Genomic DNA, 15,306 nt, shown 5'->3' with positions numbered 1-15,306 from the left:
GGTGCGGGGCAGAGCCTGCTGGTGGCAGCTCCTCCCGCACCTTCAGCCCCCCTTTTGGGACTGCTGACCAAGCGGCAGAGCCCGGCCTCGCTCTGGACCAATGCACAGGCAGAAATCCTATTTATATACTTAAATCCCCACAGGCCCCAAACCCACTGGCAAATTGAAAATGCAGAAGAGCTAATCCTATGACTCCTAATCTAATTTCAATACAGTTGAGACACACTTTATGTACCCTTAAATTTAACATGGATGATTCAGAGCAAACCCATGAAAGGAATGGGTATTTTATACATCCCAAAAAGTTTCCCTGGCCACTGAAAGGCAGCCTGCTCTGGGGCAGAGCACAAAGGCACTTTGACTACACATATAACACTTTGAAACAGGTAAGCACTATATCAAAATGAAACAGAACGAGAACAGAGCTTGCAAAATATAATGATCCAAACAGGAATACAGTAAAAATAGCTGTCCTTGGTAACTACTCCTAGTCAGAGCTTTACATACAAACGTTATTGGCAGAAAAATACTGGAAATAATTTTGTAGAAAGTCACAAATTCCATTTTTATTCAAGACACAAGAGAGCTCATGAAAGCTTCTTAACTTTTATCAAAATACATTTGATGGTTGGAATTCAAAAAAAATTCAATCAGATCTCCTGGCAGAAAAGGGAAAAGAAAGTTCTGGCAAATTTCATGCCAGTTTTTCCATTCCTGTTATTTGTCAAATGTTATGAAACTGAGGGGGGGTGTTGAAGAAATCAGTCAGCACCAATAGTTTCATTAAGCGTATAAATACATCAGTCAGAACCTCTAATATGCCAAAGGTACAAAAGGAGCCGTGAGGGTAAGATGGGAACCAAATACATTCCAGTGAAATTCTGCTGAAATTACGAAGTGACTTATCAAATCTAGCAGCAAAGAGGTTAAGCTGTTAAGAGGTGACTATGGGGAAGATTAATTCTGGCTCCCTCAATTCATCAAGTGTATCTCAAAGGAAGCCCAAGACCTAAGCACGATGTATAGGACAAGATTTTGAGGGCTGCATCACCTCTCTGTGTCTGTGCTTGAAGCCGCCAGGATGTTACACATGTTCAACAGGAGACAGGACTTTTATTCTGGGACAGGTAGGTAGGTTAAGAAAGGAGTCTCACATAACTAGATACATTTGACCTCTGTGTAATCTTCAGTACCTAAATGAAAGGTCTCTGTTGCAGGAGTAGCTGAACAAGGATTGTTTCTCTGTGCTTATTTCAGAAATACAAAATTAATATATTAATTTTGAAAAGAGGGAAATCCTCCCTTCCTGCCAAACCTTTGAAACAGTCTCTGAGTTAATCGGGGTTGACAGGTAGAATTACTGCAAGAAGAGAGAGCCAGGGCCAGCCCCTGCCACAGGGAGCCCTCCTGCTTGCTGCACTACCAGGTTGCCATTCATGACTTTTATTTATACGCTGGCAGCATTTAGGACTCCTAAGGACAAAACCCTTTTACTGAAAGATCAGTTACTGAACACAGTAAGAGACGTTTCCTGATCCAAAAATACTTAGAAACTAGATGGGAAAGAAAAGGGAAAGAAACCGGTTTTAATCGCTGTTCATCATGTGGAAATGGAGGCAGACAGAGATGTGGTGAGACAAGGGCACACAAGACGTGCCTTGCACATCTGGGCATTGGTCACAACTGTCCCAAGTGTCAGCCCAGTGTCTCTGTCCCACAACCAGCTCTCCTTCCTCCAAAAGCTGGCTTTGCCAGCTCCCCTGGGCAGGAGAAAGTGGTCTCTGCTTTGCCTGCAAACACACGAGCCTTCTTTTCAAAAATACACTCCGAGTGCAATGAGGTGGAAGACACTTCTGAAATTGTGAACTCAAGCAGCAGCACAGGAACTGCTGAGCAGGAACTGATCCAAACTCCATCAACCCCAGATCTCCCCAGACTGCCTCACACCTGGGCTCTCTCTTCAAGGCGGGCAGGTGCACAAGGTGACAATGTCTGTCCTTCCACACTATCAAGGAAACAGGAGAACCAACAAAAGCCTCGGGAGGGAACCAGCAGCCTCAGCAGCCTGCAAGCCCAAGGCCACACCACACAGCCCTGGTCTGCCCTGGCCAGAGCAGCTGGCAGAGCCAGAAGCTGAGGCTGTCTGTCCTCCCAGAGCCTGGCCAGGACCTGGCAGCAGGAAGCCCTGAACAGAAACTGCTCCTGTGAGAAACAGTAAGAGCCTTAAAGCAAGAAAAAGCAAAAGGCGTTTTCTTTCAGAGAATTCATTTGCTGCAATCACACACGCAAGAGCATCGACTCACAGCACAGCCAGGAGAGCTGAGGTGGTGCCAGTGCAAACACCTCCCTCCCCAAGCAGCACCTGGCTCTGCCACGGCTGAGAATATCCCCATCTCAGCGGGGTATTCCTGCAGCAAAGACCTCCACACGAGGGTTCATACTGCCACAGCTGTGGTCTGAATGATGTGCCTCTTAGCTCAGATACAGCAGCCAGTTTGGGGTTAAACTCAGAGTTGCTCTGATGTCCATTAAGATATTTTCCAAGGCTCTAGGTCCAGTTTCACATGGGAAAATGTGCCAGAATGAATCAAGCTCCTCAGAAGCAAAAAGTCAGTAATTAGTATGTGGGACAGGGCATTGCAGTGTCTAAACAGAGATGCGACGAAGCGGAAAACCAGGGAAGCAGATGCTTGCAGGTCACAGAGATGAGTGCACCACCTCCAGCATGAAAAGGAAGATGCGGGGGAGTCTCCAAATGGTGGGCTGACATTACAGTGAGGGAAAAAGTAATTTCTTTTCTTTCTGGAGCATAGTCATCAATGGAGCTGTTGGCACCGGGAGTGGGGAATGGCTTCAGATTGATGGGTCTGGTTTCAGATGTTGAAACACAGGGCGTATCTGCTCCTTCAATGGTGATCAGGATTTGCTTTGTTTCTGACAAACAGAGCCGCTGCTGCTAGATGGCTGCTGCTAGATGAGATGAAAACCCTTTCAGTGCCACGGCAGGCTGCAAGTGCCAGCACAGTTCCAGGATGAACCCAGCTAGCAGGATCCCACACGAACAGCATCCTGCCAGCCTGACCACGACCCTCACACAAACCCTGTGTCCTCTGGCAGAAAAATATAGCTACGGGGCAGATGAAAGAGGAGACAACACAAGGACCTGTGCCTCTGAATCACCACCACTGTCTGTGACTCTGTCACAAGTCCCATGATTTACAGCACTTTTCTTAAAACTCCTGCTGATGGAAGCATGCTATTGCATAGGCCATTTGACATGCTGGAAGGAGCTAACACTGCCACACTGCCCAGGACAGCTTAAAAATGTGGCAGTTCCTAGAGGAAAAAAAAATTAAAATCTAGAGATTTTAATTTTGAAAACCAACTAACTTTAAAGCTTATTTTATGATTTTAGGAGGACAGGTGCTGTCATTTTTCCTGCCCAGGTCAACAGACTCTGAGGGATGGATCTGCAGAGCCGCTCGCTATTCTCACACTGGGGACTGCAAAGAGGACACGTTTTGATCACGGGGCCTGAAAGCCGGATCCTTCTCCCAGCCCATTTACCAGCACCATGAACGGACATGGGGGTCTCCTCTGTGGGAACACAGGGAACGGAAGTTTTTAATTTTATTCCTTCCTGGGGGTCCATAAATCTTGCTTCACAATAAACCCATCAAAATCAACTGAGCCATGAAGCAAATGGAAAGGCCCTGGGTGGAGCAATTCATTGTGTGTGTCAGGGCTGAGGGAAACACTGAAGAGTCTGTTCAGCAACAAATAATCTTCATCAAGCTAATCTTGCTATGTTCCTCACCCCTCCTATTAGATTTACTTAAACGTATTAGGCAATGCAGATTGTTTGGTTTTCTCTTGGTGCAATAAGCTATAGCCTTCATATCCATCTGTCTTTCACCCACAGGTATATCTGTCTGTCTTAAGGACAGTGTTCTATCTTATGTCAAACCAACATTCGGGGAAACGAGCTTTTAAGGGGTTAATAGCATGACCATTACTTGTACTAAAAGGACTGATGTATTTTAGCACGCTTTCTACAACCTCAAGCAGCATTTTAGCTTTTCATCCATCAGCATTTCTTTCCCTCCCTTCTTACAAAACACTAAAGTCCCCCTCCAGTCAGAAGCCTCCCACATGCCCCTGTATGACCGATAAGGGCCTGCTGAAAATCACGATAAGGGCACTTATCAACACCTTCCTGACTGTCTTCCCTCCTTCCGTCCAGACCACAGAAGATTTCCCTGTGCTCCATTACCTGTGTGCCAGCTCTCTGTGGATTATAGGTCTCTGTGGGCACAAGTAAGGAGCCTCTGTAATGCAAATCAGGGATCAAGCCCGGTCCAGGCGTTGGAGTGACTCACACAGAGCTTCTGCAGTGAAGACTCAGTAATGAACTTGCTCTCCAGGACTAGACTAGCACCTGTGGGGTGCAGATGGCAAGGGACTACAGCTGCAAAGTGAACCAGGCTGCAGACTAACACTGGGCATAATGACACCTCAGTAAACTGTTTATTTGCAAGGAGAACAGTATTTTTCATTTAAACCAGCTGCCCTAAACACTGAGGGACCATCAGAGCTTGTTGGGTCAAACATCAGCAGGTTGTTTTGCCTGTTGTTTCGACCATCCTGCTGAGAACTATATCTCAAAGCCCCTTTCTTTCTGTCCCCAAAGGACCAGAACAAGTATAGGAGGTTCAGCATAATGAATCTGGCAAAATCATTCCGGCAAGGAGAAAGAAAGTCTACCCTAAATGCACTGAATGATTTCAAAGGCAAATAGCACAAAGACGATTAGCTGCAACTGAGTGAATATTCCTGCTGCCCTCAGCCTCAGGGCCCAGCCCTTCAGGCATGCCAAAGCAAAAGCACAGATCCCAGGACCCTCGGCATGCCCAAGGATGGGGTCTAATCAGGGTGTGCCAGGATTGCAAGTTCAGCACCACCACAAAGCTACGAGTCAAAAGAGGAGAGTGTCTCCCCAGAGAAACACCATATACCACAAACCCATGTCAGAGGACGTGCTGTAGCTGGGCTCCTGGAGCTGGAGCGACTCCAGCAGGACAGGCAGGCAGGCAGGATTGGTTGGGTGTGCAGGGAGACTCCAACCAAGAAATCCAAGCCTTTCTCTCTACAGCTGTAAACCCAGCCCATCTACGCAACTGAAAAATACCTCTGGAAACTAACCCTGGGATCTGAAGGTAGACTTGTAAGTGCACTGTACTGGGGAACTGTATTTAAATGGTTATGACAAAGGTTTTAATATCCCTGGTTTTACATCTTCCTTTTTTATTACTGATCTGCCCAACAAGGTGCTTCTCTAAAAGTCTCTGTGGGTGTATGTGGTAAATTCAATTATAGTTTTCTACAAGCAGACCAGACAGACTTGTTTGACATAAAGAATACTGTCTTCACTAAACCAGTTAATTTAGTTCAGCAACAGTGTATGGTTAGGAGGCGTGGATTAAAGCACAGAGAAAGGAGATGAGAAAGAAATGATTCCCAGCAAAACAGCTCCCAAGTGACTTCGTTGTCTCATAAAATGACGAAAAATCACAAGGATCTTGCAGCTTGGTTCTCTGCTGCCCCAGGCTGACAGTATTCCAGAATCCCACTTCTAGACAACCAGCAGCTCCAAATTTTGGGCAAACAGCTTTTGTTCACCCAAGCTATATGCAAGTAAAAAAATTCTTTTTCCTTTCCTCAGAGGTCTCATGGCCCACAGACTGAAAATAAAGTTGTGGGCTCTAGTTTGGCCAATTTTATCAGACACGAGTAGCCATTATATACTATTTTCCTAGGTTGAAAATAAAAGCATCACAAAGCAAACCAAAAAGCACCTCAGCACAGGGTTCTGACACTTAATTCCTTTGAAGTACATTTAGCACTTACAGGAAACCCATTCTGATGGCACCCAAAATAAAGTTCTCTCTAGCCACAAAAAGCCATCTGTCTGTACTCTTCTATCACAGTCTGTCCCCTGGCAGAGGGCTCCTTCAAGAACTCCTTTTTTTGTGCCAGCTTAGTCCTCCACTACTAACAGTGGTAGTAGATTATTTTGACGGCAGCATTACCCATTAAGGACTGAACTGATATTATCAGTATTTGGACTGTAACCACATCTGTCTACTACTAGCCTATGGTATAGTTAAGATTTGTTACCTTGAAAGATCTAGCTGTGGGAGGAGATCTATTAAAAACACAAACTGAAACCCACACTCTCCATGGAAGTACTAATAGGGATATTTCAAATATATATATCCTCAAGATGGCATGCCTTTGTTAGGAGCATCCTGTCAGTCACCAGATCAGTGCATTTAAAATGTATCCTCCTTTGAAAGAAAGATGCTTTCAAAAGATATGTATGTGACTAAGTAACAAGCAGGATGAAGCTTTTGAGCCCTGGAAGGAGAAATGATTAAAAAAATAATTTACTCCGTCTGTGTGTGCACATGTGTAAAAGCACATTTCTCTATCAGGTAACGGATGTCTCTGCAGCCAGGGCAATGGATAATTATTTTCAAGTGGGTTGTCACACTGCATTCGGCCTGCGTTCACCTGACAGTGTGAAATCAGAAGGAAGCTTCATTGGCAATTCCCACCAGAAAACCTCATGCATGTAGAAAAGACTTTAATCTTCTTTAACCGTTCCCGCACTTTCCTTCATGAAAATATCACCTCCATTTTTTTGAGGCAGAAAAAGTAGACCTTAGCTTAGTAAGGACTCACAATTATTCTAACAAACAGTAAAAATAATATGATAACCTGCTGCAGTTCGAAGCTTTCTAACTTCACCCCAAAAACTGAGAAAAGCCTACAAACACACTGTTAAATGCAGTGTGCCAGCTACGGGTGTTTGTTAATCAAAGTCAATAAGGCAGACCAGCAGGCTTCAATGGGCTTTGGATCAGGACTGACAAAAGGATCCTCTTTATGTGCCTGCTCCAGAGATGCTGACCCTCTTCATCTCCAGTGATTTCAAAGGGAACTTGGGGTATTCAGAAATCTTGAGCTAATTTGCTACATAATAAACAAGATTCATACAACAGGGAAGGTTGCTATGACTCACTGTCATTTAAAAGGAACCTAGCATGAACTGGGCTGTTTTGAATCGGCAGCTTGGCCTTGGCTATACTACAGAGGAGCAGCTAAGTCTTTGATAAGTTAAAGGAGCAGCAGGCACCTGGGAACAAGCATCTGACTGCCTAATAGCAAGAAAACCTAACTAGAAATGCACTATCAGGAACGGTGAAAAGTTTAGCACTACTGCTATACAAGATCTGAGACCCAGCTTTTGTGTACAACACAGCAAGAATAAAGAGAACAAATAAAGAGGTGTAAAAAAAGAAAAGATCCATACAATGAACTTTCCCAAAGATCTTTGGAGCAATATCTGCAGAGAGCAATGAAATGTCACTGGAAGTACGTCAAGTTCCTTTGAAGGGGATGGCTCAGACACAGAGAGGCAGGACTAGAGCTCTGCTAAGGCTGTAAGTCCTGTTGCCAGCCTCACCACTGGGCCATACTGCTGCTCTCTCAACAAGGCCTCACCACGCCGTTATTGCACGGATGGCCTTTAACAACTCCAATCAATGCTCTTTAACTTGATCACGATCCTAGAATTCATCTCCCTGGAGGCAGGGTTGAGCATGAAATAGAGAGTTCACTATTTTCAGAGAGGATGCAAAGAAAGTAATTATTAAATAACCAATGTCTTTAAACTCTTTAAGTTCACTCACTAAAATATCTGGCAAAGCAGTGCCAGGTACAGCTTTCAAGAAAAAGCACTTTGGCATCCTCTTTCCATCTCATAAAGCTTCATTAAACCTGGGCAACTGTGGAGCTGTCAATGATGTTTCAGCATGTGAGCTGTGATGCCCTTCAGATAAGCCTCTGTTGTTGATCTCTAACCATCTGAAAGACAAGTTATAACACAGAGTAAACACCTGGGCTGTGTAAGTTTAAGCTTAGAAATAAAGCCTACACTTTCCTGTGACAGTTGTGTACATTGCTACCACTAATTGCTTCTTTCAGCAGTTGTGGACAGGTCCCCTGTTGTTGTGGACTAATTTACAAAAGCACTGGCAGTTCGGACAACCCTCGCTTCTTGTCTGCCTGGCTTTTCCTGACCATTTATCATTAGAGACTGTGTGTTTTTACAACTGGTGAGACCAAAGTCAACAGCCCGCAAGATGCGGCAGCCACTTGAAATATCAGTCATCTGCTCCATTTCCACCCCCCTCCTCTCTGTGTATGGTTAGCATTACAACTGGGTTATAATAAGGCAAATGATTTGGTAAACAATTCTTCAGTTATTTACTTGGGCAAGATTCCTTTGACTTCAGTGGGAGCTCTGCCAAGCCAGGGATGTTGGACCAGTGCCAACAATAAAATGCCCATTTTACTGGCATGAACAACTTCCTATTTACTTGCCAAAAGAACCCTGGTTACCAGCTTCACAATGGGCTTTGTCCCTTTCACCTGGAGAATCAACCAATTAATATCTCCTCTCCAGCCTAAGGGAGTTAGGCAGAGAGGTCCAGTTACCACTGGCAGAGGTGTGGGAAAACTGATGCTTGCAGGCACCACCCCTGGGGGCTCCGGGCTTCATTTCCAAAAGAACATTTTGCATTGCCACATATGCTAAGACACGTTATCATATCTACTCTAATACGCTGTGCTGCAGACAATATCACCTGTGTTCACTCACTCCTTTGAGATAAAAAGAATTCCACTGTGGATACCAGAAGGTTATCTGACAGTCTGACAGGAAAGAAATCCAACCAGAAAAATAAGTTGTTCTGCAATTGGCCCAACTACCGAGTTTCTTATTCTGTTTTGCCCTCTAATTTACTTCAACGACTCTACAGAACTGGGTCCTGACTAACCAAATCAAAGCCCCCACTTAATTGAGTAAATGTCTCTGTTAATTTCAGGCTCTGGTCAGAAAATCAGAAGACAGCTAATAAACAGTTGCTGTATTTAAAGGAGTGATGATTTTAAGTCTACTGATTATAAACACACATTGTCAAATTACTCCTGTCTCTTCTCTTCAAGCCATAACCACTCCCCTTCTTATTCAATTCCTTCAGCTCGTCACCACAGACGAGGGGAGACAGCCTTCTCCTTTGAGATTCCCATCACTCACAATCCCTTTCTCTCGGTCTGGCAGCGATGCAGCAATGGATGGTCTATTTTCCCAGACTATGTGGAGAAGAAAAATTACTCTCTCCCTACTGCCTACCCATTGTTCCCTCTGCCCTTGCAACAGTCATACTACAGCTTAAAAGCCATTTTGATGTACTGTTTACATAATGTACATTATGTAATGTGATGTTTTAAGAACAAAATAATTTAAGGTATAGACATATATAAAGATGTGGAAGAACTATGCTATAAATTTCAATTCTGAATATTAGAGTCTGTATTGGCATGTACTTTATATTATAGAGAAGAGGCTCCAACAGCAGAGGTCAGACTGCAATAGTGCCAGCACAAGTGTGCAAATCCAGAGAAGGAAGCCTGGCAAAGCCAGTGCAAAGCCACCAACAACACACTAGCCAGCACAACCATGCAGTGTACCCTGCTGTCTTTTCTTCTAACAGCTAAAGCAGTGGGAATCTGCATCTCACTGAAAAACCTGGAAAAGGCACAAGTTAAGTTGAAGGAAAAAGAGCACATTTGTTTATTTAGAAGTCTAAGCAATCATTATAAACATATGCTCAAATAATCAGCTCCTGTGTAATTACTCATTTGCAAATGCAGTTATTAAGTAAGTAAATTCACTCCTTTTTGAAAATGCAGGTCAAACATTTATCTCTGAGATACATTAAATGCAACACAAGATTGTACCAAGGGTTTATATCAGACTGCAACATTTACAAAAGCCAAGTGTTTAGACCTTTTAGACCTTTTTTAAAGCCTTGACCTTGGGAACAAACAAGGACAGTGTTATTTTAATGTGCATTCAAATTTTAACAACACAGTCACACAGCTCTAGTGGAATCCACATTGAGTTTCCACTGTAGATTGCTCATCATTTCATTATGGTTCATTATGCTGATAACTGTCAGAAAGCATTAGAAGCAGGAGCCTTGAGTAATAGCACTGAAATGGTAATTTAAAAACAATATACTTTCTGGAGGAAATACAGCAGTGCACTAAATTCAATTAGAAGAGGGGAATGTAAAGACAAGTAAGTGATGTTTGCTGTTAGAAGTCAGGCTATTCGGTTTCTTGATAACCTACACTGGAGAAGGTCCTTTTAAAAGCAGGCACTTTTCTCTTGCATCTCACTAAATTTTTTCTCATTATCTCTAAACTTCTCTGGTATAAACTGTCTTAAATGCAACCATTTTTGACATATTTCAGGCCATGACAAAATATCAATCCATCAGTCACTGTTTGGGTGGCATAACGGACTAAATTATTCAGGGTCATTTACTGAGAGAGATTTCAAGCTGGACAGTCTGTGCTGATAATCTCTCTTTTGTAAAGAGCTTCCAATTAAAAATCATTAATAATTTGAATCGAACAGACAATATAAACAATACAAAACTGTCCTTTCCTCACTCATAATGTGAGCATTGTTTGTTAAGAAAGAGTTAGAGAACTCAACTCATTAACGGTGGGGACGCAGGAACAACGCCCATTAATTTGGGTGGGAACTGCACCTGCCTGTGCCAGGCTGCAATTCCCAGCGTATCTCCTTACGGAGAAGGAAATTCAGGGACAAGGACCATGATTGAGACTGATTTGTTTTCCAGCCTCATGGGCTTGTGTGTGGGTAAGGTAATTTATTCTCCATTACATTGCTAACCTTATGGAAGACCCTTCCTCTCAGCAAGTACTGAAATATAATGAAGCTCTAAAGAGTTGCCTTGACGTTACTTTTGCAATGCTTCCAAAGGGGAAAGGCGTCCACGTTTTCCACAGTTTGTGCTCAGGTGTATCAGGTCAATCACACCACCTCCACAACCAAGCACAAAGCTGACAAGCCCACTGTGCTTCAGAGCTGAAAGTCTGAATTCCCAAGTTTGGCCAAAGTGGCAGATCCAGGACGGCTCTGGCCCTCAGTGGTGACAGACACATTGATGATTATTCCCGTGAGGCAAGTTTAAGGGAAAAGATGCATCAGTAAACGTGTATGTCAAAGTGTCTATGCCTGGCCTTCGGCACAGCCCACTCCACTGTCTTACACTGTGCCACATTCTGCTCTTACTAGTACAAGCCTTAAGGCAGACTTAATTATTCACTCTAACAAAGTTGACATAGAGGAGAATACCAGAGTTTGAGTTACTTGTTTAGGAGTCTGATGCTTGGCTTATCTGAGGTTAGACACAGGTTTTACAGCTCAACAAGGTATGGCAATATCAGAGAGCAGCATTATGGAATGATAAAATTCTGGAGCACCTTTCCAACCAGTACATCAAGAAATAGCTGTTGCGTTTCTTACTTACTATGGGAATTGCAAGAAAGGAAAAGGAAAGGGAATTCTCCAATTCCCTTTCATCCACTAGCACAATCAGGCTAATGGAAAGTCCTAACAGTCCTCCTCCCCCAACCTCGAAGGCGGATAAGTGACAGGGCCAGCCAGTTTACTAATAAAGGAAATCAATAGCCAAGGGTCAAAGCTTTACAAAAACACATCTTAAGAAGGCTGAAGTTCTTCATCTTAAGAAGTGTTTAGAAATAATAAAGAAAGGATCAATCCACAGTCCATTCCAGGTGTTCTTTCCAAATTACCCAATGTTACTTTTATTCACCTGGTCTAATAGTTCTCCAAGTGAACAGAAACCTGATTTTACAAGCCAGTGGAGCAGAGTCTATCTTTTTGCTAGAAGAATGGATCTCAGATACTGTGTTTTATTTCTTCATTAGCGTGCCGTCACACTGAGCGATTACTAAATGCAGGCCTGAATGAGAATACCAGAGTTAAAGAGAGCATAATGAACAAAGAAGGTGCCTGATTATTATGGCTGTCAGCACAAGGGAATTGGGTTTGTCACCTGGTTTAACCAACTGGTAAGAACTGATTAGAGTCTGAATCCGCCTGAAAGAACCTTTGATGTTTATGTTCCCTTCTGTCTCCACATCTTGTCAGGAAAGTCAGACAAACGGGGACCTTCTTCCGAAGGATGTCCCTTCAGCAGAGGCCCTCTAAATGCTCTCTGTCACTTGCCTCAGGTGCATGGCCAGAAGGCTACTCAGTGTGGGGAGTATGGCAAAGGAACAGCTCCCCAGAGCCCCCTGCCCCATAGTCCATGGGCCGCCACGCAGGCAGGGCTGCATTTTGTGCCTGAGCAGGTCCCACCATCACAGCACCATTCAGACAGGGCTAAGGTTGACCTCAAAGAGGGGCTATGGGCAGGCACAGCAGGGAGTGAGGGGGCACAGCTGCCCCACCAGCCAGCTCAGAAATAACCCGTGTCATTCTTTACCCTGGATCACAGAAAAAGAAGCCCTTAAACTACAAGGAAAGTCAAAGCTATGAAATGGGACCTCCAGAGACAGGCCTGTTTTCCAAGAGCAGGTATCCGTGGGATTGTGGTGTTGGCTTGCCTCAGCATGCTTAGTCCTCCTAGACTGTTGCAGAGATGAAGGCTGAGGACAGCACCATGGCCTTGCCTTTTCTTCTCTCCTCTTTGTATTTTCAAGTTAAAAGACCAAGATCAGCAACTTCAACTTTGACTGACCTCCAAAGACAGGAATGGGGAAAGGGTGCCTGAAGTAGGCCCAAAACTTGACAAAAAAGGGCTAAGCTTGCAGGGGTACATTTTGCAATACAAGCAAACATACATATCATTTGCTCACTATTTCCCCATCTGGAAATGTTTCGCTCTCTCCTCATACTTCACTAACTGCACATGCCTACTTAATTTCAACCAGTTGATTACTAATTTGATTTCAATTTGATCGGGATATCACTCACTAGGACCAGGGCTTTGAGAAACTTCTGCTGGTATAATATTATTTAGGGCGTACATTCCAAACAATAGTTCTGTTGTTGCAGAAAGACATTTTTCCTATCAAAATGGTCAAGTTTTATATCTCCTAGTGTAAATTATATTATATAAAGCATGTTCTTGCCCACTTAGGCAAGTTTCAAAATACAGCTAGACCTCCATTCCCAGTCAACACTTGGCAAGGGATATATGGACCTCTCTGCTTCCTACTAAGCAAAAGCAGCTGCTTTTGGCTATGCCCTGGCCTGCTCAACCACCATCCAGCAAACTCACTGCTGAAAAGAAGGAGATCATTGGAGAACAGCTGGAATCAAGGGGGGGTTGAGGAAGGGATAAGTGCTGGCTTAGTTATGGACATACTCTGTTTCTGCCTTGTAAGGCAGAAATTAAGATTTAAATAAATGTGAGTCATCTCTCCAAAATTAATTTGCAATATATTAAGATGTTACAAAAGAAATATCTTGGCCGTCCCTCACTCAGAGACACACACACTCTCTACATAAATACATAGCTGAACTCCAAAAATCTGGAAGCATTTCCAATAACTTTCAGGGAAAGCCACACATTGATATCCCCCGGTAAAATACAGCCCTTTCACTTATTGTTTGAAACTGCTCTGCTCCTAAAGAAGTGAAAACCAAAGATGACACAATTAAACACCAGGACATGCCTGGAATCCCAGGTCTTCAGCTGTGTGAGCCATTAACCAACACACAGGACAAGAAGTTGCTCCAGCAACTCTGTGAGTGTGCTCAATGCATCTGTCCTTCTCCCTGCTGAAGGCACTTTGGTAGAACTAAAGCAAATTCCATTTGCTGTACATGATGTATTTATCTACGTAGGATAAAATAAACCATGCCTTGGATGGTTGTTTCATTAAAGTTTAAGATTTACTTCTACAATCCCTTTCAGATGAACACTCATGTTGCTAAGGGTCACCATCTATATTTCAAGTAAATTATATATACAATGATATTATAAATATTACCTATTTACCTCAAGTCATACAATTACAAGAAAACTTTTCACAATTTCTGCAAATATCAATATTTAAATAGATGAAAGCTGATGTGATCTACTGGCCAGGTGCTCAGACTGGAGCTTAGATCTGTATTTTATTTCTACCTCTGTTACTGAGGTCTGCAAGTCACTCTTTTTCAGCTGCGTCTCCTCCCAGTCTCCTGATTTATTTAGACTGTAAACTCTCAAGGGTCAGCACAACCCTGTCACCATTAGGAATTCAAGGCTGAGAACTAACACTTTCTCTCCCAGAAGTGTGAGCCAAAATCCAAACCGCATCTGCAAAAGGCTGTAAGATCTACTGAATGCTGCTCACAGAAGCAGAACACTTTTTAGAGACACAGATCTCCAGGCAGTGTTTCCTACATACACAGTGAAAGGAAGACAGGAGAAGAAACGGATGATAAAAGGGAAAGAGACTGTTCAAAGACCAACTTACGAGTGCAGGGCATGGAGGCAGCATCATTCTCAGCTCGGAAGAAGCCCCGATCGCAGGTGCAGGAGGTAGAGCCTTCCCAGATGGAGTAGCTGTGAGGCGGGCATTTGGCACAAGCAACATCTGTCGAGAGAGCCTTGTAGTATCCGATTTTGCAAGCTAGATGGAGGAACAGGAAGGGAGAGTGTTATTGGCCCAGGCTGTGATCATAAATTGCCGGCTTACTCATTCAAAATCAAGGCAGGAGACATTTCAAAGAGATCTAATGATGTCCTCTTAGCCCCAGGTGAAGAACTAACAATCACCACACTCTTAATGAGTAATCCTATGTCAGGGGATACTGATTTCTCATTCCAATAAGAGCCATTTTAAGCTGGCTTGGAGATGGCAAAAAAATTATACTCTATTGACACTGCCAGAAAATCAGCTGCCTCTTTGTGCTTACTGTGGAGTTGCATGTGGCTTAACCCATGTCCACCTGCACCCACACACACACACACAGAGCATGACAAATGGGGTGCTATTGGTTTATTCTATGACCACTTAAGGAATGGCAGCTGAGAGTCAGACACTGCCAATTTTTAAGAGGGAGTGGGACAGGAACTCCCTGCAATTGGCAGCGGGGCCCTCAGCCCAACATGCCCAGAAATGGCACATCTCCCTCCTGGCAAAGCAGAATTCATTTGGCTATTTCTCCCCAGGGGAGGAGATCAGCAGTGCTCTCCTCTCCTCAAAGCCAGGACATAACTGCACCACTGTCACCAGGTCCCATGGGCAGCTGGCAAGCTTTCGGTGACATCATTTTCACAAATGCAAAGCTTACACAAATGGCTACTTTTACCTCAGTTGGAAAAAACTCATTAGCATCAT

At 43.7% G+C, this 15,306-nt stretch overlaps 1 protein-coding gene across 1 annotated transcript in view; it reads right to left on the bottom strand.

Moving 5' to 3' along the window:
- The window catches only part of EPHA4 (EPH receptor A4), a 101,181-nt gene that overhangs the window by 44,474 nt on the left and 41,401 nt on the right, over window positions 1–15,306 (bottom strand). Inside the window, exon 4 of the mRNA XM_027685986.1 lies at window positions 14,440–14,595. Coding sequence (XP_027541787.1) covers window positions 14,440–14,595 — 156 coding nt within the window. The remainder of the gene's footprint in view (window positions 1–14,439; window positions 14,596–15,306) is intronic.

The sequence above is a fragment of the Neopelma chrysocephalum genome, unplaced genomic scaffold (genome assembly GCF_003984885.1).
Source record: "Neopelma chrysocephalum unplaced genomic scaffold, ASM398488v2 Primary Assembly neopelma1_70, whole genome shotgun sequence".
NCBI classification, from domain to species: Eukaryota; Metazoa; Chordata; class Aves; order Passeriformes; family Pipridae; genus Neopelma; species Neopelma chrysocephalum.
This window is presented reverse-complemented; position numbering and strand designations above follow the sequence as displayed.